This window comes from Etheostoma cragini, chromosome 2 (assembly GCF_013103735.1).
Source record: "Etheostoma cragini isolate CJK2018 chromosome 2, CSU_Ecrag_1.0, whole genome shotgun sequence".
NCBI classification, from domain to species: domain Eukaryota; kingdom Metazoa; phylum Chordata; class Actinopteri; order Perciformes; family Percidae; genus Etheostoma; species Etheostoma cragini.
The window spans coordinates 12,789,588-12,816,248 of record NC_048408.1 but is presented as its reverse complement, the minus strand read 5'-3'; the positions used below and the strand labels follow the sequence as shown (position 1 = coordinate 12,816,248).

Sequence of the window (26,661 nt, the reverse complement as noted above, 5' to 3'; positions counted from 1 at the left end):
GGGAGAAATAAGGGAGAGGAGAGGCAGAGGAGGTAAAACATCATCACAAATTACCATAGCAATGTCCCCAATGCTCCATGGGTGTAACTCCACTCTGACAGCACAAGGGATGTTTTGACGTAGTTTTGGTTACAATTTCTGGTTATCTGCATGCATGTGATCCTCCTGCCTAACTATTTATTTCTGGTGGTTTGGTCATTTCCACACTCAGAAGCTGAGTCCAGAATAGTTTAATGATAGCCAGACAGATTATTTTAACCCTTGTGTTGTCCCGGCTCAAAAGTAACACTCTTTTAGACACAGTTTTTAATGTTTTACCTTTTTGATGTTTTTTCACATTTTACTTGCTTATTTCAACGTTTTTGGCACAATTTTTTTCCATTACCACCAGTATCTTCACCACTTAAACCAACTCATTTACACAAGTTTTACACTTCTTTTTTTTAATAAACAGTCAATAAACCTAATTTGTATGAAATGTAACAGAAAAGCATAAAGGATGAATGATTTTCACTAATGGTAAAGATCAGAGGAATGAAGATAATGAATAATCATATGTGACCAGAGGAAACGGGTTAAAGAGATGGAAGAATGAAGGGGTCCCGTCAATCCAGGAGTGGGTTTATGAGATGGTTAAGGTGGCAGTGTTTGAAAAAAAATGTAATTAAAACGGTTTGCCGGGTCTAAAATAGAAAATGGGGAAAGTACTTGAACTTTCTGAAGGCCTATATCAAAGATATTTAAGTGTAATTGTTATTTGCTCCTTCTTAAAGCAGTACAGAAGTACATTTTGTAAAATTAGGAGGGAAAAAGGCATAAATAAATGTACTAAAAATAACTTAAAAATGAACATCTGAAGACAGTTGTTCATAACTCGTCCTCTGGTATTTTTAGGTTTTTGTTTTGAAGCCTCTACACTGCCCTTTTGACACGTGTGGTGAAAACTACATTACCCATAATCCTCAACCCCTAAATGTAGTAATTCAAGAAAACATGGCGGCGTCGAAGCCCTCAACAGCAACAGACTCGAACACAAACATCCCAGACTATGAATACACTGATGTTAACACTCACATATTTCATATCGACTCTTTCAGAAACGAGTGGCTGAACAGACTGAAGCTCAGTAACTACTCCTATCAGCACGAGGACGAGGACACGTTTGATGCTAACTTTGCTAAAGAGATGGGGATCAGCGCGGAGACGATGACTGACCTCAAGTCCATCTGCAGGTAACGTTAACGGAACGTTAGTCACGCCAACCAGTGTAAAGGAAGCTAACGTTTAGCAACATTTGTCACCGCTTTCAAACAGCAAACAAGAATTGTGTCTCTTAATAATGTTTTAACAGCTGCTCTTTCCATTTTCCGTCTCGCCAAATGCAACCAGGTTTATAAAACATCACCAAATTGCACTAACGGAACTGTGTCCACGCTACGTTACAGTTTATCAGAATTAATCAACTGTATTGGAAGAAGTAACCTGCTAAAGTGGCGCAGTGTTGAAACAGTGTTAAAAGTAAAATGTTTAGGATTAGTTATTGTCACATTGAAAGAATATAGACAATCATTGTGCACTGTATATGCAATATAAGTAGGTATACGTGCAGTTTGGGGTCCCATATTCCCTGTAACGTATCCCTAACTAACCCTATTTTGACTATAATGCAGTTTGGGACACTAAACTGAACGTCTGCCTGTGAGTAAGACGCGTAGATGTTCGGTATTACAGCGTTTTTGCAAAGGACTTGTGATGTAAAGCTGGTTTCCTCCTCTGATGACATATGACCTTGTTATTTCAAAACTCGGTTGTCCTTTTTTTTTTTTAAATAAGGCCGTGAATGGATTGTGTATTCGTACTTACATTAAGACCGAGGTGATGACTCAAGAATACAACACCTAGACATCAGGTGTGCAAGTAACAAAGTTGGGGACTGAATGACATTTTGGAACTTTTTTTTAAAAATGTCAGTTCCCAGGAAGTAAAGAAAATCACATACACTATGCAAAAATGCTCGTGCAAATTCCCAAACTCTATGCCTTCAATGTATCTATGATTTATACTATGACCAACACTGCATATTGCTTACCGTGCTATATATAGAATATTGTAACAAAGGAAATAGTATTTCTTTTACTTTGTTAAAGGTTTTCTTTTGCCAGTATTTACCATATTTGCAAAGTAGTTACATTCCTTTTTATATTTTCTTTTCAAGTCCTGATTCCCTCTGTTGCCATCCTGAGGACGAGCAGCCTGAAACAGAAGTTGTTCCTCCAGACTCAACGCTGAGAACACTAGCGTATTATACATTCCTCAATTGTTACAATTTACATTGTGTTGGCATGTAAACAACTGGAATTCACGGCATGTAAACCAATGTAAATGAATGACAATGAACTGTTTTATTTGTTTTTAACAGACAAAGAAAAAAGAAACAAGATCACAGAGCCTCTCTAAAAATCACCAAGAATAGACACGACCTGTACGCGGATGAACTGGTGAGTCCGTTGGAGTACAAGAGACAGAGGAGGCTCCAGACAACCGTTGTTGTACCTTGATGTAATATACCCTCCGTGTGATTTCCAGGAGCGCTTAACGGTCGGTAGGAAGCCAGAAGCAGCGGCTGACATGGTCCCTGAAGGAGAAGTCATTCTAACCATCAATATCTACTACCCCGCTACCTATGAGAAAGTAAGCTTTCACCTTTCTCAGGTTGCCAGAATCCCTCCAAATATGACAATATATTATTCTCCCCCCCCCAGTTTATCTACTGCAGACCCCACATAACTCTGCTGATGACGGGCTCCCACAGCTTGGCGGAGCTCAGGGATGCCATCTGCTGCGTCAGCGACTTACAAGTGTGCGGAGAGTTCAGCAACACGCCCGACATCGTTCCAGACTTCATCAGCAAAGTGAGCACACGTACAGTTCATCTGAAATTACAGACAAGCTCGGAACATAGTTATTCTGTATCTCTTCATTTAAACAATGTAATATTAGAAATGATCTATTGTATGGAATTGATTCGGTCAATATTTGCGCACAAGACAAACTCCTAAGACTTGGAGGGGATGTTTTCACGTTTTCTGTTTCAGGATCATTACAAGTCAGCTTTCTTTTTCTTCGAAGGAGTTTTCTATAACGACATGCGATATCCCGAGTGTCAGGACATCAGCATGTAAGTTTTACATGACATTTTTTTTATGTCTACATTATAACCACAATTTGTTGTAGCATACCACTATTTATAATCTCATTGAAACATTCAGTTGTTTTTGGATGTATTTATTGTATGGTTTTTGGGGTAACCCTATGTGTAAGAATAATGTGGCTTACTTTTTAAACGTTTCAATATAGTGAGTCTCAAACCTATGAAACCTCTCCAACCCTTCACCCTCATGTTTTACCTGCTGTTTCATGATCTGTGTGCCATAATGTACGATATCTATAGGCATATAAGTAAGGCAGCCCATGAGTTCTATAGACATTTTACAAATATATGTTTTTAAATATCAATGTGGTGGTGTTAACACTGCAGCTTTTGCAGTCAGCTGCTGATGGCAGCACGGACAAGGACAGTTCGAGGGGATCTTTGACTCCTTGTGATTCCTGTTTAGATGAAGATGTCTTTGCCTATCAGAGTTAAAATAATGACTCATGCTCATTAGCAGACCAGAGACGGTGGTTAGAAGTATTTGGGGCAGAACATTGCACTTTCCATTTATTCTCTGAAATACTCGAGGTGTTGGAGAAATGATGTGGCGATGTTATCAGAAAATAACTAAAACCTATTCTCGGAATTAAACAGATAAACATGGAAACTAGAGGAAAAGGTGTTCATTGCAAATTGAATAAAAGCGTGATACATTACATCCGGAAGTCATAGTTGATTTATTAATGAAACTAACAGTTAGTTATTTAGTTTTTTTTTGTGAGGGGGGTGCAGGTATTGTGAATGATGAAAGGTAGACAGTATGCAGTAACCCAGCCCAGTTGATGTTCTGAGCAACACTGTTTAAAATAAAATGTCATGGGTTTATCAAATTACCTGATATAATCCACGCTCCATTTTTGTATTCACATGCATTTCTATCACTTCAGTTTTTTTCAATTATTTTTTATTACTTCCACCGTTAAGGCCACTCTACTGAAATGATACATGTTAATTTTGTGTTGTGGGCACATTTATATATGAATGATGACTGAAACATGGCTCTGTTATCATAATATGAATGTTTTCAATCAAATGTAATTTAAATGAATCAAATGACTTGATAATATGATTTCTCTATTTTTCAGGTCACATGCATTTTTACTGCTTTGTTATTAATAATTAATGTCTATCATTTCCACCCCTCATTCCAGAACCTGGAAGTTTAACGTATAACTTTACAATGAACTGATTCTGTGTCTTTAATGATCTTATGTCCCCTTTACGTGTTTATGATACAGGACTACCATTGAATGGGCAAAGGCCCACAAATTCCCCCCTTACAGCCAGGCCAAGATGGAGGACACACGATTCCTGGATCTTAAAGTGAAAGTGGGCTTCCCGTACCTCTACTGTCATCAGGGAGACTGCGAACATCTCGTCATTATCACAGACGTCAGGTCAGTGCTGCTGGGTGTTTTCTCTGTGGTAATTCTGTCGTCTGGCTTTTTTTGTTAGTGTCCCCTAGCAAAAATAACTATATGTACACTCATGTCATTTGTGGCTATTTTAGGGATTGCTTTACTTTTTTTGATTTTAGATTAAAAAAATCTATTAATATTTTTCAGGTTCTTGTATTATTTTACGTGTAGCCAAACTAGCAGCATGGTTGTATTCAGTTGGTCCACCAGTTTTGGTCTGGACTGAAATGTCTCTCTCTCAGAATTTAATTTGGACCCTGGTTGCTGCAGTCAAAATGCAATGAGTTCCCCCCCCCCCCCATCTAGACACGTACTTGTTGTCAAGTTCCTATAACTCCTGAAGCTCTGTCATTGAAGTACAAACTTGCCACATTAAACTACCTAAGCAGATATCCAGTCCGGTCATTTTAAATTATTGCAACTAATCATGAATCACATGCTGGTATGAAAAATGTCATGACGAACTATACTACAACAATTCGGTTTGACGTTTTTCATTTACCGGCACATAACCTTAACCATGGTGCTCTCTGTAACCCCTCTGCATGATTCGTTTGCTTGAAAGCAGCCCCTAATATCATGACTGAAAGACAAATCTGTGTTCTTATCAGTCGCTCTAATTTTTCTTCTTGTCTTTTGACTCCGTACAGACTGTCCCATCAGATGGACTGCCTGGACAAGAAGCTGTATCCACTTCTCACACACAAGAACAGGCTTATTACCCAGAAGTGTGCTGTCTGTCATGTCTTCATTGGAAGGTGTGTAAAGGAAAAAAAACATTCTGCAATACATAAACAGCTTTGTTATTATCATACTGTGAACTTTACCATCCCCGACTCTCTGCAGATGGTTTACTACCAACGACCAGTTTGCTCCGAGTGACCCGTGTCTCTTCTGTGACAAGTGCTTCCGGATGCTGCACTACGACGCGCAGGGCAACAAGCTGGGAGACTTCCTGGCCTACCCGTTTGTGGACCCTGGTGCATTTAACTAATGCTTTTCTTTAGATCAATGCTGTTCAATGTTTTATAGTGCAGAGAGAAATGTTTTGATATTTTGGAAATGTATAACTTGTTTAAAAAGGATTTTTTTTGGTGTTTGAAATGAACAGTAACATTTACTGGAAAATGTATTTCACTGAGCTGTGAATTTCTTCAAGTTAAAGTTTATTTGCACATTTTAATTTGTAAACCATTCAAAATTGAGATAAAGTACAAGTCATTATTACTAAGTTGTAAATCTTTAATCCATCTCACTCTTAACACTTGGGTTTCAAATTGTTAAAAAAACTTAGTTTGTTATAATAAGGGTTTGTGTTAAATTCAGCTAACCTGCTTCATTAAGACATGACACGTCTTCATGTTTTGGTTGATCAGATTGGCCCGGCAACAAAAAGTAACGCTCATACGATTTTTATTCAAAATTTGCCAAATTTTATCAAAAGACAATCTAAAGAAGACTGGTGTCCAGATCTTTGTGAGGTGACTTTTACAACCACAATAACCATGTTTGAGGTGATTTGTGCAATCAATGAAAACATGATTAAAGTTACAAAAGAAAGAAAAAATAATACTATGTATAACTTTATTATTGGATGCTTTAACAGGTCAGACAGGCACAAAAATACTCTTATTTACATCTACGTTAAAAACATACACTTGAACTCGGTAATTTTCTTTGTGCACCTGAAGTCAATCTTTAAAATGTCAATGCAGCCAATTTTATTAGACATGATAATGGCGCTTTTAACTACAACTAAACCTCTACACTTCAAATAACATGTAAGTGAAGTTGAGATCAAACTGTTGCTTCTGGGAATGTCAAAAACAACTTAAAAGCATATAAAATGATTATCAAAACCATCTAGTACACTTGAAGAAAAAAAGAAAAGAACCATATGGTACTAACCTCGCCTCTGCGAGCATCTTGAAAGGTCTACAAGTTCTTACAGTCATTACTCACATTCAACAGGCGTGACACAAGGGGTCTAAATATTTCACAACATAAAAAAATTAAATATGCAGTCAGTCTTCTAAGGAGTGGAGGGGTTTGATGTACTGAAACTTTAAGCAGCAACACTGACAAAAACGGGTCAGTAAATTGGAAAATGGTGATCAACATGAGTCATCAAAAGGAACTGGTCAGGAGATCCCAGTTGGTCAGCCCTGTTTAGACAAAGGTTGTATGAGTACAGCAGCACGTCTCGTCTTTCCTTCAGACATGTAGGACGCTCAATTGGACTCTTCCTGAGCTTTAGGGACACTACGGTCAAAGAGAATAAAGAAATAGGTTAATACAGTATGGGCAGTCTGGTGTAGCTGCTTCTTCTAAACGACCCAGACAAACTATTAAAAAACACATTAATGAGCCACATGGTTGCACTGGGTGACATGTTCCTTTCAGAACTATGGGCATGGTTGCCATTGGATTCTGTTGCCCACTAGAGCACCAAATGTGTATTAATCCATGGTTTAAAGTAGAAAAACACAATATCCAGCTGTTTTATGAAAGGGCTGGCCTTCTAAAAAATGACTTCAACTATACTTTTTTTCTTCAATATTTACATCCTTAGCAGTAACAAATCACACACACACACACACACACACACACACACACACACACACACACACACACACACACACACACACACACACACACACACACACACACACACACACACACACACACACACACACACACACACACACACACACGTATTTAATACACTGCCAATTTTGCAGGGTTTCCCACTTACAAAGCATGTAGAGGTCTACATGCTTTGTAAGTGGGATGTTCCACAGCATTCCCACAATCATTAGTAACACACTACGCCTTTGTGGATTAATATCCTGCAGCTCAAGCAAGGTCCCCCTGCTCAAGCCAGCGCATGTCCAGGCCTGTCTAAAGTTTGCCAATGACCATCTGGATGATCCAGAGGAGGAATGGGAGAAGGTCATGTGGTCAGATGAGACAAAAATAAAGCTATTTTGTCTAAACTCCACTCGCTGTGTACACCATACCAACCATGAAACATGGAGGTAGACACATTCTTTGGCGATGCCTTTCTGCAAAGGGGACAGGACGACTGCACCGTAATGAGCGGAGGATGGATGGGGCCATGTATCGCGAGATCTTGACCAACAACCTCCTTTCCTCAGTAAGAGCACTGAAGATTGGTCGCGGCTGGGTCTTCCAGCATGACAACGACCCAAAACACACAGCCAGGGCAACTAAGGAGTGGCTCAGTAAGAAGCATCTCAAGGTCCTGGAGTGGCCTAGCCAGTCTCCAGACCTGAACCCAATAGAAAATCTTTGGAGGGAGCTGAAAGTCCATATTGCCCAGGAACAGCCCCGGAACTTGAAGGATCTGGAGGTTGGTAGGGAAGAGTAGGCCAAAATCCCTGCTGCAGTGTGTGCAAACCTGGTCAAGATCTACAGGAAACACATGCTCTCTATAATTTCAAATCAAGGCTTCTGTACCAAATATGTTCTGCTTTTCTGATTTATCATTTAGTGGTCATGCAATAAAATGCAAATTAATTTAAAAATCATACAATACAATTTTTCTGGATTTGTTTTAAATTCCATCTGTCACAGTTGAAGTGTACCTATGATAGAAATTAGCCATCTACATGCTTTGTATGTAGGAAAACCTGCAAAATCAGCAGTGTATTAAATCCTTGTTCTCCCCACTGTGTGTATGCATTTCATTTGAGTTTTTTTCATTTTAAATCTCTTTTTGTGCCTGTATGTTGGGGCTTTTATACTGTAACTAAATTCTTGATTTAACATTTTCTCTTCATATGTATCTATAAAAATGAGAACAGATTTCTACCAGTGTTGTCCTGTGTGTGTATGTTGGGTAAACTACCTGTAATTTTCTCCCACTGATGTTTCTTCGAGAAGCTTTTCTCTCTCCGTCTCCTGCCTCTTCTCTTCTGTGCTGATATCACCATTTGTCATCTTGTCTTTATGCGGTAAAGGGGGGTGTGTGGGGGGGAGAAGAGGAGACTCAGTCAGACAGAAGATCACCACATAACCTAAAACCTCACAGAGAGAACTCACAGGAGCATGTGATGGCACTCGCTGAGCTCCAGACTTTAGTGAAATAAACACTATTTTCCGTCCATTTGACATGCCTTGCTCTCACAGAGACTCATTTTAGGGGATAGTACATAATACAGTACATCAATAGTGAATCGATAGAGCATGGATGTGGCTGCAGAACCTCTGATCACACTCTGCGTTTTTACTGAGAATGTTAACCACAGAGATCCTAGAATGATAATAGAAGAAACTTAGCGAAAGCTTCAATGTCTCTGTTGTCTGGTTGGTTTTCATATTTGACTCAGCTGGTCATACTTGATTTACCAAAAACCAGCAGACATGCCTTATGACAAATCTAAATCCTCTGACGAGTCATCTCTCACTGTACTAACGTGCTGAAATACAAGCTTAAAAACCAAAAGGCTTCTACTTTAGGGCTAGGGAATGACATTACTACTTTCTGAGATTTACCTAAACGTGTCTAATATTCATGAGTATTCGAGTATCAAAAGTCAGCATCAAATCCTTTGTCAGTTTCTAAGGTATGTTCTTTTACTACTACAAATAATTCAGTATTTTATTCATGCAAATCTTTTTCCAAAAACAACGGTGGATTACGAAGTTTGGCATATTTTGTTAAATGAAAATACGTTTACATTCGTTTTAGCATCAGTAATGCATTGTGACAATATTGAGTTGGCTAGTAAAAAAAAGTGTAAAAAAACACTCAACAAATCCTATGTGTACACCAACAATACTTGCCTGTTTGTATTTGTTTTGCCAACTGAAATAACTAACTTGTCTATCCTGTTTACAGTAAGACATAACAAAAAAAGAACATCACAAGAAAAACGATTGAATGTATGATTCATTTTACCAGAGTTGTTTTCCTTGGATTGTTCTACTCTCTTGAGTGCTCCTTTCTTGGCCTCCTCGTGCTGCCGTTGTTCAGCTAAAGACTTGTTGAGCACCTGACTGAGCACACAGTCACCTTCTCCAACCAGAAACATACTCTTGAACTTGTTATACAACATGGTGGCTTTGTCCATGATGTCCTGGCTGGCTTTGAATCTGCGGATCTAGAAGACGGGAAAAAAACCACCACCACACATCAGTGTTTAGAAACACACGCTGGCGTAGTTGGATTGCTTGATTTGAAGCCTTTAATGGATTTTGGATAAGTGAGGGTACCTTTTTGAGCGTGGCAATGAGTTCACTGTGTTTCTGCAGGTGCTGGGTCGTCACTTGAAGGGCACCAATGTCGTCTAATGCCTCCAAGCACTTTTTCACATCCTGGCGAGGAGGGAGCCGTGAATAAAAGTAGCATGGAAGCAAGAAGAAGAAGAAAAAAGAAGAAGAAAATAAGAGATGTGTAGATATTAAGTAGTAAAGAAGAAAAAGCATTTCTTGAATCATGTAGGAAAGATGATGCATTATCCCTTTTAAATTGCTATTTCAAGCAAGGTGGACAGAGGATGCGCATGAAGAGCAGCAATATTCAGATGCAAAACAACTTTCTCAAAGAACACAATAAAACAGATCACTAAATAGTTGTGTTTATAATTTTAAGACCTGAGCCCAAATAATATAAACTCTGCATACACAAATTCAACAGTTTATAGGGATGGGAGTCACAGGGTGATTCATCTTAGTCATAAAAGATCCACAACATGGGGACCGTGGATACATGAAATATTGCAATAAATAAAACATACTATAATATAGATAAATACTGAGACAAAATGGAATCCTTCTTATACTGCGTTTCACATCATTTGATGGACAATTGAGATAAACACTTTGCAGAGTATAAATGCTTTGTTTTTGTTCATTTTCCACTTCATGCACTAAACAAACAATTTACAAATGCGTCTGTGGAGAAAGATGGAGTTGTATGTGATGCGTTGCATTTATGATACTGACAGTCGGCAGTAGAACTTACAGGGTTGTCAATCTTTAGTGAAATCTTGATGTCACTGTGCAGTCTCTGGAGCTTCAAATCAGTTGACATTTCTGTTGAATAGAAAACCTGATGGAAATAATTTTTTAACAGAACTCTATTCCACTGTGAATTTAAAAACAAGGATCTCTGTCCACAAACTCCTCTTGGTATATGCAAGTTTTTTTAGGCTACAACTGCTACACTGTGCAATTCTGTATTGGATAATGACGTTAGACTTTAACGGTTTTCATGGTTTTAGCTGCACTAATCACTATTATCTTAAGAATTTCTTAACTTCAATTGGCTTCAAATAGGAAGCTTTTAGGATGGCCTAATTCCCTAAACACGGGTCTTGAAAATAATGGTACTTTAATTCAACACTAATTGCATTCTAAAATTTGAACTAGGGCTGGGCAATATGGAGGAAATCAGATATCGTGATTGCACCAATACCTAAATGTCGTTATTCTGGTTATATTATAGGGTTGACAGTTGGTGCTTTAACAAAATATCTTCACAATGAGATTTAAGCCAAATAATCTTCAGTAATGTCAATATAATGACTAAGTGTGCGAAGGCAAAAATAAAAGAAGAGCTAGAACAGTCTGGTAACACAGAAAATGACATCACTTTACTGTAAAACAGCCTTTAAAACTAGGAAAAGACAACACTTAAGCCATTTACAATATTACGATTTCCAGAATCTAAAGATATCTAGTCTCATATTATGATAAATATAATATTGATATATTGCCCAGCCCTAATTTGAACTACAGTACTGCTCACCCTTTTTCTTGATTCCCGTCCTCTCCTCGTTTTTCTTCCCATCGTCTTTGTTCTGCCTGCAAGACAGAATAACCACATCATGTAAGAAATCTATCAATTCATCTCCTAATGATACTGTTTACATCTTAAGTGTCAAAGTGATATATGAATTAACATTTAGTATGATTCCCTTTCAGTCAAGGTATTCCTGGAGTTAAAATACATTCAATGTAACATTCTCTGGTTATTCATTCGCAAATATTTGCATTTCCCTTCATATACTTGTAATTAAATAGTTTTGGATTGTCGGCTGTTGGTCGGACCACAATAAACAATATAAGGACAAAGATTTTAGGCTCTGGTAACTTCTGATACGCTAAATATGTGCATACTCTCTCAATTCATCTGCTTTCCGTCGCCGCACATCTTTGTCCATTTCTGAGTTTTGGTGTTTCTTTCTGCCTTTGTTTTTCTGAGAACAAAAAGAAAAATCTAAATGATGTGCATGAAAGCATAATGAGGACTGTTTACACAAATGTAGAATAAGGAGGTATCACGTTGGCCCTGACACCTGCCTCTTCATCGTCAGAGCCTGACGAGCTGTCGGCCTTCTTTTTCTTCTTCTTTGCTTCAGGCTCCACCCCCTCGGCTTCCTTTCCTTTGCTGTCCTCCTTCTTTCTCTTCTCCTCCTCTCCACTCTTAGACTTGTCCTCTTGTGCCCGCTTTCTCTTTCTCTCCAACTCAGCAGTGTCCCTAAATTTGAGGTAAATGGTCAGTTAAGAGGCTAAGGGTTGGGGTCAACTCTCTATAGTTCCACATGAATCTAACCTGTGATCATAATTAAAGAATATTAGCATTATTTCTTTATTACAGATACAGATTATTCAGAGTATGGTACAGGTGCATGTGGTGTACAAGAAACAGACTTGTTGGAGAAATTTGCATTGTGTGTTTGTGTGTGGGTTGTTCATTTCCATGTAGTTTACATTTCATTTCCTGAGCCTTGCTGGTCCTGCTGTTGCTGGAGCAAAAGTAATTTTTCACTTTTGGGCTTCCTGCCTCTTCGTTTAGGCCCCTCTGCACCTGGTCACACAGACAAAGACATTATAAATCCAGTTTATGCTAAAGGACAGCTGAATGCTAAGAATTTGTACTTGAAGATAAAGTATTGACACAGGACCAATACCCTACAATTCCACAGTGCAATATGTTTGTCACTGCGATAAATGTATTATTTGTAACTATTGTACATGCATACAGTACTAGGGGCGGGAATCACCAGACGCCTCATGATACCATATTAATGTGATTTTAAATATATGGCAATATATTACCTTTTTCCAACTTCAAATGTTTCCCATTTTCAAATTATGTACCCAAAAAGAAAACTTTTCACCATTTTTTTTATCTGAAAGGATACATTTCTCTGTTATCAAAATGGGATTGTCATGCAGAAAAATCCCCCATAAAAGATCAATACTTGGCATCTTTGTATCAATACGGTATTGCCACAGAAAATATCACAATACTATGCTGTATTGACCCCCCCCCAACACCACACAGTACCAGTCAAAAGTTTGCGTGTCCAGACTTTTGCTGGAAGTAGCCATCAGAGGATGGGTACATGGTGGCCATAAAGGGATGGACATGGTCAGAAACAATGCTCAGGTAGGCGGTGGCATTTAACAATGCCCAATAGGCACTAAGGGGCCTAAAGTCTGCCAAGAAAACATCCTCACACCATTACACCACCACCACCAGCCTGCACAAGGGTAACAACGAATGATGGATCCATGTTCTCATTCTGTTTACGCAAAATTCTGACTCTACTCTCTAAATGTCTAAAAAAACAGAAATCGAGAATCATCAGACCAGGCAACATTTTTCCCGTCTTCGACTGTCCAATTTTGGTGAGCTCTTGCAAATTGTAGCCTCTTTTTCCTATTTGTAGTGGAGATGAGGGGTACCCGGTGGGGTCTTCTGCTGTTGTAGCCCATCCGCCTCAAGGTTGTGCGTGTTGTGGCTTCACAAATGCTTTGCTGCATACCTCGGTTGTAACGAGTGGTTATTTCAGTCAAAGTTGCTCTTCTATCAGCTTGAATCAGTCGGCCCCTTCTCCTCTGAGCTCTAGCATCAACAAGGCATTTTCGCCCACCGGACTGCCGCGTACGGGATGTTTTTCCCTTTTCACACCATTCTTTGTAAACCCTAGAAATGGTTGTGCGCAAAAATGCCAGTAACTGAGCAGATTGTGAAATACTTAGACCGGCCCGTCTGGCACCAACAACCACGCCACACTCAAAATTGCTTAAATCACCTTTCTTTCCCATTCTGACATTCAGTTTGGAGTTCAGGAAATTGTCTTGATCAGGACCACACCTCTAAATGCATTGAAGCAACTGCCATGTGATTGGTTGATTAGATAATTGTATTAATGAGAAATTGAACAGGTGTTCCTAATAATCCTTTAGGTGAGTGTATGTAAAATGTGTTTTGAATGAGCTGAAACCTTCTAAGATTGTGTATCTTCTTAAGAGAACAAACAGTTAAACTGCATTGTGAGTACCAACATCACAGGGAACACCGCTCACCCGAGGGACTAACAGGACTAGCAGGGTCATCATGTTTGTCAGTCTCCTGCTCAGCATCACTCTGGAAAAAAGAAAACATAACATCTTATAAAATACTTGTTACCAAGTATTTATTTATGTATAGATTGTATACTCAATCACCTTTTTCTTTCTTCCTCTCTTGGCTTTGAGAACCTCTCCAGAGTCTCTCTGTGTCGAGCCCTAAAATGCGACACCTGTTAATTTGATTTCAGTAGACGTTCCTGACTTAACGGCCTTTGCAGTTCTCTTTAGTAGAACTGCAAAATTTGCCAAAATAAAAGCCAGGTGTACACATTAAGTGGACAGCTTAGCATACAGGCAGTCCTTCTTGGATGATTTGATCCATTTCCTTTTACCCTCTGCTTAAAAGGTGCTGTAAGCGATGTCACGTGTGTTTTAGGCTACATTTGATGTTTTCACATACAGCAAACATCTCCTCACTATCCGCACGCTGCCTGTCCCCAGAACAGTGTCAAAAAACACATGGTCTCTAGAACAAAAACAAACTGCGCACATCTGCACCATGAAGCATACACAAACAGTGTTCCAGCCAAGAAGGATTTGGGGGTGGGGGGTTAGTGCGCAGAAGAACAGAAGAGAGGGGACGGGATGAGGAGGATGGAGGGGCAACTTGTCTTGTTTTGTTTGAAAATACTTTGAACGTCAACAAGAAGTAACGTCACCCAACATCGCTTAGAGCACCTTTAATAACAACAAGTTAAATTGAATTTATGGATCAATATCACCATCTAGTGTGTAGCTGTGATACAACACACTGAAGTATTAAATGGGCCAGGGTTTTATTAACAGTAGCTCCGTCCAAATTCCAAACATACTAATTGTACATTGTAAATACACTAATATTTAGGTACAAAGTAAGTATACAGTGTTTGAAGTTAGTATACAAGAAATCAGCATGCTTAACTGTTACACGAAAAGAAAATCTGGAATGTTGTTAAAATGAAACTATACTTTTTTTGTGTTTTCCAAGAACGTTGTACATTAGCGTTTATAGTAAGGAATTGGAACACAGAGAAACGTATACATACATATATATATATATATATATATATATATATATATATTCACATGTAAGAGTCCATCTCATCCTGAGCAAACAAGATTAACAACTCACCTTTCTCCGGACCAAACAGAAAGCCATGCAAAAATAAAATATAATCAAAAAAATGCAAACAGTAGTTTTGTGAATATGTGGACAGGGAAAGGCGGGAAATGGAAAGAAATAACACAAGCTGTCAGGGTGGTCTCAGAGAGGTAAAACAGAGAAGATAAGTTTGTTATCGTCACACACTGAGTTTATGTTGCATATATACTGTATATATATAAATAAATAAATAAAATGTAAGAGGCAACACAGGGACTTTTTTTCCAAATAATCAGTAATCACCTCACTAGCATTAACGCAGAAGACCCAGACCACGCGCTCTAATGAAAACACTAAGCACCAATACAAGAAGTTTGTGGCCGCTGACTAGAACTCTGAGTCAAACAGAAACAAACCACCAGTTGAAAAACCACCAAGTGTCACATGCTTTCCCGTGGGGAGGGGGTGAGGCGACCTGCGCCGTTTAATAAGAAGCCAGCATGCAAAGTACGTACATCCTGGTTCTGAGGACCCTGCTCAGAGATCTGAGACCCTTCCTCCTCCTCCTCCTCCTCCAACTCCTCCAATTCCTCATTCACATTCTCCTGCTCAGCCTCATTTCCTGGAACCTGAATGCACCCAAGACACAGCATAGGACGCAGCGTGGTGGGGTAAACGAGTCTTGAAAGGGAGAAAAGTTAACGACCATCCTTCTGTTCCACACACTACTCTTAGCGTACAAGCCCTTTAATCGAATATTACAAAATAATACTATTAATTCAGTAAGCTATGACATGCATTGATATGCAATTCAGTATGAAGCAGACACAAATTAGAGAACAGTCAGAGGAAAAAGAACAAAAGAAGAAAGAAGCTGACAACACAAGAACAAACCAGTCCAGTAGCATGTTAACGCAGTGAAGCAACTGTGTATGTAGTGTATGTACCGCTGAACGACAAATTTGAAGAGCAAAGACTTACTTTGGGTAGAATCCCCTTGTCATCTGCATCCTCTTCTCCCTCTGGGCTGCAGTCCGAATCTTTTTCGGTGAAAGATTCAGGGGCAACTGGCTTTAAAATAAATATATTAAATAAAACAAATGAGCTAAAACACAACAACTAGTAAGCTCCGAACCAGCTATTTTTTTTTACCCTAACTTCTCTCAGACGGCTAAAAACTATGAAAAATATAAAAACACTTTGGTGGCCAACATATTGTTGGTTTAGATAACCAGGGGAAACATCTGGGTTACAAAATGAGGATTAAATTAAACACAAACAAATCCATTCACAATTAAACTGTCAATCCGGATCTGAGGTACAATCAATTCAAGCCAAAGGCCAAAGTCTGGAGGATTAACACTGAAAAATGTCTTTGGCAGAGACAGAAACAGAGAGAAGGAAGACGTACCTTGGGTGCAGTGAGCTCAACTTTTGGGTTGTTCTCAATCTCCCACAATCCTTCGTTAAAGCCTTTCCTTTTGTTGGGTTTGGCATATTTCTCTTTGTTGGGCTGATATGGAAAGATATCTTTTGGACCAAGAAATGCGCTGTTTGAAAGAAGGAAATCCAGTTATTTAAATCTTTCTGAATTATTAAAAATGTAGTGCATGTTAACTAAGAGATGGGAGCAGCAGCACACAAAGACTCCAGGTAACTCTATTCAGCCACTCATCAATATGCATGTATATAAAGAAACACCTTTGTTCTATACCAGTTTTACCAGACCATATAGGCCTAACAATACATTGAAGTATGCCTTCATTTCCTCTAATGCTTTCTTTTGTTCTGGCCTCTAATACTAAGCAAAACAAGACATGCTACTTCATCTAAGTAAAAGTGTAAGACAATCAAATTAAAAAGGAAATAAAGTTCATTAACAGTTGGTTACTAACGTTTCATGGGTGCCAAAAAAGAAGATGGGTAACTTGATATTGGATGGCTTCACAGCACCGTCTGGGACTTCGTCAATCTGGTCAGAAAATTCGGAAATAAATTATATTTACTACGCCGAAATCCCCATTCAAAAGCAAACTGAAACTTAAAACTTCTCTGGTGTGTGCTTATTCACTGTTTGTGGGCTGGATGTAGGTTTGGTGAATGGTTGTTTGCACATGCATTTTAATGTGACGCACATTGAGTTTTATTTGTAATAAAATATTCTATATTTGCCATACTACTTACTCTTGCAGGCCAGTGTGGATAGCCCTTCATCTTGGCAAAGATCAGATCACCAGGTTTCCAATCCCGAGTCATGCTGAACGTATTACTTGGATAAAAGAAGGAAATATATATATATATATATATATATATATATATATATATATATATATATGAATACACACCTTAACATACTTGCTAGGGAACTTAATCTAATATTGAGGTGCATCTACTCAAGCATGTTAAACATGTACACATCTATTCAGTGCCCCTCCCTCTAACCACCACCAACATCCTCTGCAGTCCGTAGTTAATCAAACATGACAGTCCTGTTAAGTCTCACAGAAATAGTTCTGTATCACGCACATACACTGAATATACTCAAGCTAATATCACTGACACTTGGCGATCCCTTAAAGCTATGTTAACAAGCGTGAATGAAATGTAGCGAACGTTAAGCAGAAAGCCTTGTCAACAAACTAGCGTGCTAGCTAGCTTGTAACTGTTAATGCTACCGAAACTACAAATTACCCATCACTGACCTCTAGTTTAAGCAGACGCCTATAAGAAATATATGTTTGGTATTTCAGTAAAGTGCCGTTCCAGTACAAATTCGTACCTGAAAACAACACGCTCCTTTTTCCCACAGTCTGTCTGATGCACGTTTTCCGCTCCCGCGCAGGACGTCGAGACAGACTGTACCATTATTTGGGAGGACGGGGTGAATCTATTTTATTTAATCGTCGTTACCTGTGTTATTTGTATTTAAGGAGGACAACCACACGCCTTAAGGTACTTTACTTACATTCTTAATTCTTGTGAAGTTATATTCTTAGTCACAATTACGCCAAATTGAATTTTACGTGTGCGAGTATTTGTGTAAGTAACCGTGATGAGCAACTCGACGCTGCCAAGATCGTACATGTATTTGAGTTGACTGACTCATTCGATGTCGCACCAACATTCACAAATAGATTCAGCCATAAAAAACGTATTAAAAGTTAAAAAATAAAATGAAATAGATAAAGCCACCATAAACGTAGTTGTCTACTTGAGGCTAACCTACAATGACTTTCATTCTCTTTTAGTGATATGTCAAATGTCGGATGTTCTCGGTACCTGAAAATAGCATCGGAGTGGGAGCTCCTCAGTTGTCCTCTTCTGCTTCTTGGTACTGATGCTGCGGCTGCAGGGTCCAGCCTAAATAGCAACATGTAGGTTTATTCCTGGCCCATAGCTAGGGCTGTCTAGATTCATTTTTAGCAACACAAAGAACATGGCTCACATCCCCGTTGAAGAAATTGATTTTCCTTGATCACTTTTGTTTCACTTTAATCTCAAATCCTTAATCTCAAAACTAAATCAAATATGTAATCCATGTATGAGTGTGGTAATAATTAACATACACTTTCTGTAAAACGGATTAACACATTTATGGACAAACTAGGGGGGTACCTTTGGACTCCATTTGGTTGGTATTAAGTGACCTCTAGTGGCCTAACACATGAATTGTAGCAAAAGTGATGGATTGGTTTTCAGCTTTGGTGTTATTCATGCTCCATAAAGTAAATGAGCATAAGAATTAAAATAGCAGGCCCATGTTATGCTTTGCCATCGATATAGAATTTAATGTGAATGATCATTAAAACTAATTTTAACTTGTTTAACTGTATTTTACTCCATTACATCTGACAAACTACCAGTAACTACCAGTAAATCCTGCAGTGTGTCCATAATGTCTTTCCACAGCTGATTTTGTCTAAACACTGTGTTCACTGTTCAAACTCATGTTACAACATATGCCCTATTAATATAATAACAAAACAATTTTAAACTCTAGTTAGTCCTATAAAGCCCAAATAATTTCTAATCTTATTTACATATTCCACTAAATTAAACACACTGCTGTCTGGCTAGCCTGTTATGCTCTCTAATATACATGTCAGCCATTTTGTATGGAGTAAATGATCATTTAGTCTAATAAAATGTCTGAAATGTATATTAGATATTATTGGATAGAGTGTATTGGATGCCAAATTGATATCTTTAAATGTCTTGTTTACCCAACAATATTTAATTTACAGTCACATAAATACAGAAAAGCTGCAAGTTCTCACATACAAGTAGCTGGAACTGGAATGTTGACATATTTGCTTGAATTCTTTGTTTTCTTCGTTGATGATTCATTTTTGTAAACTATTGTTTCAGTTCTAATTCCAATTTTTAGACTTTTTATATAGGTTAAAAAAAACTTAAAGGGAAATAGAAGGGATAACCAAGAGTTTAAGAAAATAAATCTTTAAATATAAGTCACCCAAAGGCCTCTGGAGTGCTTTGTATTTATAAAAGACTGCAGATGGTGAAAGTACATGAAGGTGACCTCAACATTTGTGGCCACACAGATACACAAGCAAGCCTACATAAATCCAAGTCTACTGTGTTAGTGTGTGCGTGTGTGTGTGTGTGTGTGTGTGTGTGTGTGTGCTAAAAAAGAAAAGATGCTGATAATTGAAGGACAGGCTCATCAGCCACAGGGACCTGGAGAGGGGGATAAGGGAGAAGAGGAGGCCAGGATGGGCCAGAGGCGAGTGGGTGAGACAAAAGGAGACGAGAGGAGGAACCCAGGTCCGTGCCCAGGAATAATTCACCCGAGCTACCAGGCCCCCTCCTCAACCTGCGAGGTGAGAGACCTTAGTGTTGGACCCCAGCCAGCTTAGTGGGGTTCCTGCTCAGACACACGGCTGTAAGAGAGGCCAGGGATAAAGCTACAGAGAGATGACAGTGTGTGTGTGTGTGTGTGTGTGTGTGTGTTTGGAGATGAATGTAAGTGTGTATCCTTCACCCTGGCAGACGAGGTGTTGGCATAACATCCCAACCCACTCTGTCTCCGAGGGCCACACGGTCCTGTTATCCTTTCTCACTCATTTGTTAACCTGCCGCTCTTCTTTGCGGCGTCCTCTCTCACATGCTGAGAGAAGCTACTTTATATATGACCAATGCCATTCAAAATCCCCTCCCCACACTTTAGTGCGGCCCTCTGGCAAATCATGGCAATGAGACAACCCAGAAAGGGTAATAATTGGCCTTACATGTTCTACAACATTTAGAATTGATCTACAGAACTGCTGCACGGACAGATGCTGTAGCAGCAGCTTGACCGACACAGGGAGGTGAGCTCTGGTGTCATAGTGACACCTGGTGGTTCATGAACTGTTCAATAAACAATAAAAACAATGAAAACTATAATTTGTCAATTCTGTAATTAAAAATTATTAAGATGATATTTAATGGGTAATGACCAGGACAGCTAGACATAAGAGGGGAAGACATACAGGAAATTGTCACAGGTCGGACCCGAACATGGACGTTCTGCGTTAAGGACGAAACCACTGTATACAGGATGTGCGCCTGCTCTACCAACTGATCTGACCCTGCCACTCAATTCTATTAATGTAACAATCAGATTTACATTAATAAAATAAGTGTGAAATACCACTTTAAAAACTAAAATAATACATAATAATAATAATACAATTTTGGTTTTGGGCAAGTTGCATAGTAAAATACAATATGTTGTATCAAGTATGAGAGAGTATTCAGATTTAGAAGCACATCAAATGCTATTTCACCTAAGTAAACCCAACGTGAGCCCATCAAACTAAAGGACATAAAAAGATGAATTAAAATGAAAATATAAATATCCATACACAGTATGCTGCTAAGAAACAACCTATGAATCCAGATTAATTTAATCTACATAGCCTCCAAATTAACCTCAAAAGGCTTACGACATCTTATTTCCTTAAACCTTTTTTGAATAAGGAAAAATTCCCCCAAAAACTCTAACAAAAAAAAGAAGAGACCTCACCCTAAGTAACCCCTCTGCCATTTTTCAGTCTAATTGTCAATACTGATGAAAATGTATAAAGATTTTTCTGCATCAAACTTCGTGCAACAACATTGATTTGGGGTTTTTACACTTTCTCGTGTGGCATCATCTGAAGGGCACCTTCCCTGGATTTGAATGAGCGATGGTGTCCTTGAGCATGTGTGCGTTTTTATGTGTGTGTCATACACATGGATTGGCATCTTTCCCCTTACTGCTGGCAACCCTTCAGCATGTTAGGGGAATGGACGGGGGTGCCACTGGAGAATGAAAAAGTAGTCGCAAGACAGGTCAGTATATTCATTAGCACCATTGCAATATTTGTTAATAAATGCTGCTTACTTTGGCAAGGACGTTGGCAAAGTAGAATCTTATGTACTTTGGCATAAGTGTTCAGAGAACATCCTCTAAAAGTATTTCCTTTTGGCATTATTTTGATGATTGAAAAACAAAATTGTATTATTTAGGCATGTGAAAAACAATTAGAAGTCTGCATGTTTGTTAATGTAGACTGGCGCTGAGGGCTCTGATTCATTAATAGTGCGGATGGGAGAAGGTACAGTTTGTGGGATTTCTAAAGGAGGCGTCCACTGTAGTTTCTAATGACTTATGCATTTAAATCAGGTTCTGTTCAAATTAAACACTGTTGATTTACCAAAACGAAGGGTTAACATTACATTTTAGTGGTGAGTTGGAGTGAACTTTAAAAGGGACGTTTATGTGGAAAAGTGATAAGTTGGATGAGACTTTAGACTCTGACTTTTATTTTGCCATGTAACAAATCTAAACGTTATCTAACATGTGACCTCAACATATCCCCGATAAAGTACGTTTGAAGTACTGAAAGACAGAGTGTCAATATTTTGAGGTTAGGTCACTCTCCGAGCTTCTGCAGAGTTTGTAAATTGACGCTGAATCTTTGATATAATAAACTCTATGATCAAGAAACAGTGTCAAGCGGCTTCCTTATCGACACATCATCCAGCGTTGCTGTTCGGATACCACACCGTGAGCTTCAAACTATCAAAGAGCTCAGATAGAGCGGAAGGGAGCAAAGGAGGAAGATAGAAAGAGTCAGGCCCTCGGGCAGCAGGTGAGTGTGTGAAGGCAGGGGATGACAGATGCTTCTGTCAGCGTTCCAACAGTCGCCGCTTTGTGGGAGCAGCGCAGATGCCTCCTCCCCCCCTCTCCCTCCATGCCTTCCCTCCTTCTCATCCCTCCTCTCCCTCCCTCCCTCCCGACAGGCTCTGATGTGGGGATAACAAGACAAGAGCAGTCCTCTCAGCAGTAAAGTGACCACACTGGCACGGTGCGACAGGTGGACAAGGGAGAGGGTGAGGTGATGGAGAGGTCCAGGCCTGGGCCCAAGGCTTGAGGAGGTCTCAGAGGCGTTGGGGGCGGGGTTATAAATATGGGGGTCAGTGCGCCAGGACAGGGGAAGGGCTCTCTCTCTGAGTTGTGGGAACCAGCTGAGACATGGGGGCCGTGGCAGTCCTGCCTGTGAGGAAAGCAGATGTTTTCACTCGGGGGTGTGCCAAGTTTGCAGAGCAACCTTCAGCTGCTTGGAGGTCAGGTCTTTAATAAGGGGGCTGAGCGTGGGACATTTCGGAGGCAAATGCTTCAACTTTGATAGAACAACATATTAATTATGACAGTAGACCGTAGGGCAGAGGGTTGTAGCGGAACATCCCACCCCACTGGTTTGGAGCCTCCATCAGGCTGACATTAGCCAAGACTGGCTGGCAGATTTACTGCTGTCCCAGCACTAGCCTTCTTATTCAACCAGACCTCACTAATGCACAGGCAGCACTTTGGATTGGTTTAAAACAACTGAGGTGATATCGAGGAGGAACCGTTTCCTCGGATTAAAAATCTAACGGTTTGTGTTTAAGGTCCATTAAAGTTGCTCTAATCAATATTTGCATTGCAATAGTGGATCAAATGATGATGTACAATGTAAATGAGGTTACCAGTTGTATCAGCTGACTGCATTTCCCCTCAGCTCTACTACAGACAAAGTTGTCATCAGGGACATGCACATGTACAGGCTAATGATTGGCTGAGCTACCCCTCGGGAGAAAAAACCTATATACCGGTAAACTTTGTCTTTATTTTTTAATTTACTTTTGTTGATGTTCTGGCAGTCCATCATTAGTATAGTTAAGTATGTTTTCTGACAGAAATAAAATGTGGTACATGCATGAAATACAGGCCACTGGATTATATGCATGTTTAAGAGTTTTTAAAGGGCAGATGAATGAAAAGACAAATTTGGATTATCTGACAGACCAGCCAAGCACACTGTGCCACACTGTGGCAGCAACTTGTCAATCCCAAGGTAGTAAGCATTAAAGCATACCCTGCTTTATTGCCTATTCTACTCTACACAGGACAATAATCTCAAAATCAACATCATGCTATAATGAAGAAGACTTTAAACCAGACTTGAAAAGCAAAATCAAGTGAGAAGTTGGACAATTTTCTCACAAACCTATACATTTGGAGTTCTTTTTGGAGCCAGTGGAGTTACAGTACCTCCTGTTGGCCAAAATGTTTTTTGCTAAAGCCACTGCGTGCTACCTGCCATGCCCCAAGTAGGACCAGACAAAGTTAGCAACTCTAGCTAGTCAACATTGTTAAGCATTTAGCGGCTAAAGAGCTAAACGTTTGCAAGAGACCAAAAACTTCAAATAAATTATAATGTTGCTCCATATCTTGTGATGTGTACACTAGCAGCCATTAACTAACATGATCACAGAACTACTTTCTGAGGTAAAAAATATGTCAAAGTTGCATTTACAGCTTTTTGTGTTGCCCCTGCTTTTACTCACTGCACCTTTTTGTTTTGGTTTACTAGTCTGTGTGTTTTATTTCCAGTGGCTTTCAACAAACCTTCCATATAAATTGTGGGAACCTGTTCCAGCAAACAAGCTCACACAAGCCAACTGTATGATACCTGCCCTGCATGAAATGGCAGAGAGCCAAATACATCTGATGAAGGAAGTCAAACATCCAAAAGCCAGAGTGACCCAGATATATTTTTCTCAGGAGCGAAAAAAGTGAGGGAATATTGGACGGATATTCAACGTGGTGAGAAAGAGGACTCAAGTGGAGGCTGTTGATCTGTAAGAAATTAAGAAACTGTTGTCACATCACCCAATACCACTTAACTATGTTGCTCTAAGTTTGTTATAGAGGGTTTCTTCTGCCGTTATTAAGCTAACTAACTTATTTGACGACATCTTCGTTTACTGTATTCTAAGTGTGTTAATAAAGGGCATGTAAAAAAAACTGTGAGCTTGCATGAAATAGGACAATTAGTTTCATCATGGAGCTGTAATGATTACAAAAAAGTGATCCTCAGACTTTATCACTTCCCAGCCCGATGAGTTAAGAAGGGAGTTTCACCTCATCCCAACCTTTGCATTGATTTTCAAGAGAGTGGGAGATCTGGGGATTACTTTGGAGAGCAGCAATGAAGACCTAGCTTATTGGGTCTTTTTTGTATTTGGCAAATGGACTTGACAAAGATGGAGGAGACAAAATCTAGGGCTTACAGCTGCGGCACCCAATCGGGGGAACTTGAAAGCAGCGCTGGGATGGGAAGCTGGGAGAGTGGGTACCTCATTTAGGAGTAGTAAATTTGGACAGGGGGCATGGGGAAATGCTTAACGTAAACCACAGAGGCCCAACAATCGTCAGGAATTGAGACGTTTTAAAGCTTTAACGGGGGACTGTGATCAAAGCGGCAGCGGATCCTCACTTGAGTGTGAAGCGGAACTGGAGGGAACTGAGGGGATTGTGGGGGATCATGGCAGGTTGAAAACGTAAAATCAGCACATTAGCTTTATAAGGGCGTCAGAATATAGGATGATCAGGGGATCATTGGACCCATGGGGAACCAAAGACAATCCAGTATGTACCAAGCTGAGCGGAGGAAAAATGAGGCCACTGCTGACAGAAAAGCCTTGCTTATCAAAGATGCAGTTAGAGTGGGAATAATGTTGCTCAATTCCCATAGAAAATAACTTCATACACAGGCTTGGCTTGAAAACAGCAACATTATCTTAAAGCATATAGATCTAACGCCTTTGTGTACTTTGCTTCTGAGTCATGTTACAAATGTTTTATCATTTTTAACAAGTTTAGTTTAGCAAAGTCACTTACAACTCTGACCATCATTTCACATCAGAGAGAGAGATATGCCCATATCATACATACCAGTTTTACTCTAAACCTCCCTATGCCATATTCTATGATCTGACGCCTATCAAGTCCAGGTATGGACCTCACGTCTCCCTTTTTTAAACCCACCTCAAACAGAGCACAAATTAGTCAGGTTCTTCCCCCAAACTCGCTGCAGCCTTTCCCATTCGCAGGGCTTATTCAGAGGAGCACTAGCCCTGGGTAGCATGCTGAATTATAAATCAAAGAGCACTTACATGAAACCACTTGCTAATTACATGTTCACTTCGCTCCCTTTTCTCCCCACCATGTCACTTTATTCTGCCTATGATCACTGGGAGGTAGTGGAAGGTACAGAAACCTGTAACTGGCCTTGGGCTAACAATGGCTAAGTGACTGAGCGAAGATGATAGCAATTATTTTCCTGTAATTACCACGTGCTACATTGATGTTAATGTCCTTCGCTTCTCACACTTTGGGCTCTGTCCTTGATGTGTGCTCCCCAGCTTATGCATTAAGAATAGAGGCCAAACTGAACAGCTCTTGTGTCCCGTCTCTTCCGTACCTTCATCTTTAGATATTTTTAGCTGTGAAATCCCTCCTCTCCTGGACTGTATTTGTGACTTCCTCATCCCCTTCATGTCCTCTGAGTGTCATTCTCCACCCCACCCACCCCCTGTCTGCGAGGCAAACTGATTTATTACCGGCCAAAGGAGGGCCTTCACTTTGTCTGTTTTCGAGGCTCTCCCACCATTAGCTGCTCTCCTAATGAAAGGAGGTGCTGCGTCCTGGTCAGTCCACAGAGACTTTAGGGGGCAAGAAGTCCAGTTCCATGCCCAACTTGGGGAAGTAATTACCCCTCTGGTGGACCGCTTAGAGGAGCCCCTCCAGCCGGCCAGAGAACCTTACACACTGTAGACTTTCACTTATGGGCCTGTGGCCCGGCGCCCATCGTTAGGTAGGCCCCTGAAGCTAAATGTCATACGACCCGGATGGGGGTTATGCAAAGGGGGTAGACTTAGCACGCCTTGGCACAGGTAGCCAGTATTGGCGAAAGGATCGGAGGACCGGTGCCAAACTCAGCAGAGGAGAGGAGAAAATGAGGAGAAGGAAGAGGAGGGGCCTTGACAGGAAGAGGAATGAACTGTCAGGGAGAGATAAATAACGAGGGGAAAGCGGGCAGCAGGTGACCCGCTGCAGGGCTGCCTCGTAGGGACAGTGACCGGCTGACCTAGGGGCTGGCTCTCGCAGGGGCCACCCACTGGTCTCCTACTTCTACACTGTCACATCACACGAAAGGCATGGGGCAGACACCCAACATGATGGA

At 40.0% G+C, this 26,661-nt stretch overlaps 2 protein-coding genes and 1 long non-coding RNA gene across 8 annotated transcripts; 2 read left to right on the top strand and 1 right to left on the bottom strand.

The window, feature by feature from the left end:
• Positions 1 to 959: 959 nt before the first annotated feature.
• On the top strand, positions 960 to 6,179 carry snapc3 (small nuclear RNA activating complex, polypeptide 3). Its single transcript, XM_034897427.1, has 9 exons — positions 960 to 1,232; positions 2,216 to 2,299; positions 2,420 to 2,498; positions 2,587 to 2,691; positions 2,763 to 2,912; positions 3,096 to 3,178; positions 4,453 to 4,611; positions 5,283 to 5,390; positions 5,479 to 6,179. Exons 1-9 carry the CDS (start codon positions 994 to 996, stop codon positions 5,624 to 5,626), a joined length of 1,155 nt encoding a protein of 384 aa, XP_034753318.1. The 5' UTR covers positions 960 to 993; the 3' UTR covers positions 5,627 to 6,179.
• A 20-nt stretch (positions 6,180 to 6,199) lies between these two features.
• psip1a (PC4 and SFRS1 interacting protein 1a) lies at positions 6,200 to 17,998 on the bottom strand. 6 transcript variants are annotated; one of them, XM_034897386.1, is made up of 18 exons: positions 17,883 to 17,998; positions 17,645 to 17,649; positions 17,288 to 17,372; positions 16,999 to 17,075; positions 16,515 to 16,653; positions 16,085 to 16,174; positions 15,619 to 15,732; positions 14,119 to 14,178; positions 13,978 to 14,038; positions 12,373 to 12,469; positions 11,962 to 12,139; positions 11,779 to 11,858; positions 11,408 to 11,463; positions 10,622 to 10,692; positions 9,871 to 9,972; positions 9,557 to 9,758; positions 8,504 to 8,600; positions 6,200 to 6,894 (listed from the first exon to the last, which is right to left on the bottom strand). In XM_034897386.1, exons 3-18 carry the CDS (start codon positions 17,357 to 17,359, stop codon positions 6,864 to 6,866), a joined length of 1,527 nt encoding a protein of 508 aa, XP_034753277.1. In that variant the 5' UTR covers positions 17,360 to 17,372; positions 17,645 to 17,649; positions 17,883 to 17,998; the 3' UTR covers positions 6,200 to 6,863. The 6 variants fall into 6 exon arrangements, with proteins under 6 accessions (XP_034753277.1, XP_034753271.1, XP_034753262.1 ...); XM_034897380.1 differs by lacking the exon at positions 17,645 to 17,649 and having other exon boundaries at positions 12,373 to 12,463; positions 17,883 to 17,967; XM_034897371.1 differs by lacking the exon at positions 17,645 to 17,649 and having other exon boundaries at positions 17,883 to 17,965.
• Positions 7,481 to 22,219, top strand: LOC117959998. Its single transcript, XR_004660052.1, has 3 exons — positions 7,481 to 7,641; positions 17,195 to 17,199; positions 22,207 to 22,219. It is a non-coding gene; the product is annotated as an uncharacterized LOC117959998 (long non-coding RNA).
• The last annotated feature ends 4,442 nt before the right edge of the window (positions 22,220 to 26,661 follow it).

Excerpts from the sequence above, each read along its gene's own strand:
- snapc3 (XM_034897427.1), top strand. The coding sequence starts at position 994 with ATGGCGGCGTCGAAGCCCTCAACAGCAACAGACTCGAACACAAACATC. Across the intron at positions 1,233-2,215 it reads GACCTCAAGTCCATCTGCAG|TCCTGATTCCCTCTGTTGCC; the intron begins GTAACGTTAACG and ends TTTCTTTTCAAG. Across the intron at positions 2,913-3,095 it reads TTCCAGACTTCATCAGCAAA|GATCATTACAAGTCAGCTTT; the intron begins GTGAGCACACGT and ends TTTCTGTTTCAG.
- psip1a (XM_034897386.1), bottom strand. The coding sequence starts at position 17,359 with ATGACTCGGGATTGGAAACCTGGTGATCTGATCTTTGCCAAGATGAAG. Across the intron at positions 11,859-11,961 it reads CAGGCTCTGACGATGAAGAG|AAAAACAAAGGCAGAAAGAA; the intron begins GCAGGTGTCAGG and ends TTTTGTTCTCAG. Across the intron at positions 6,895-8,503 it reads TCAGTGGGAGAAAATTACAG|TGTCCCTAAAGCTCAGGAAG; the intron begins GTAGTTTACCCA and ends CTTTGACCGTAG.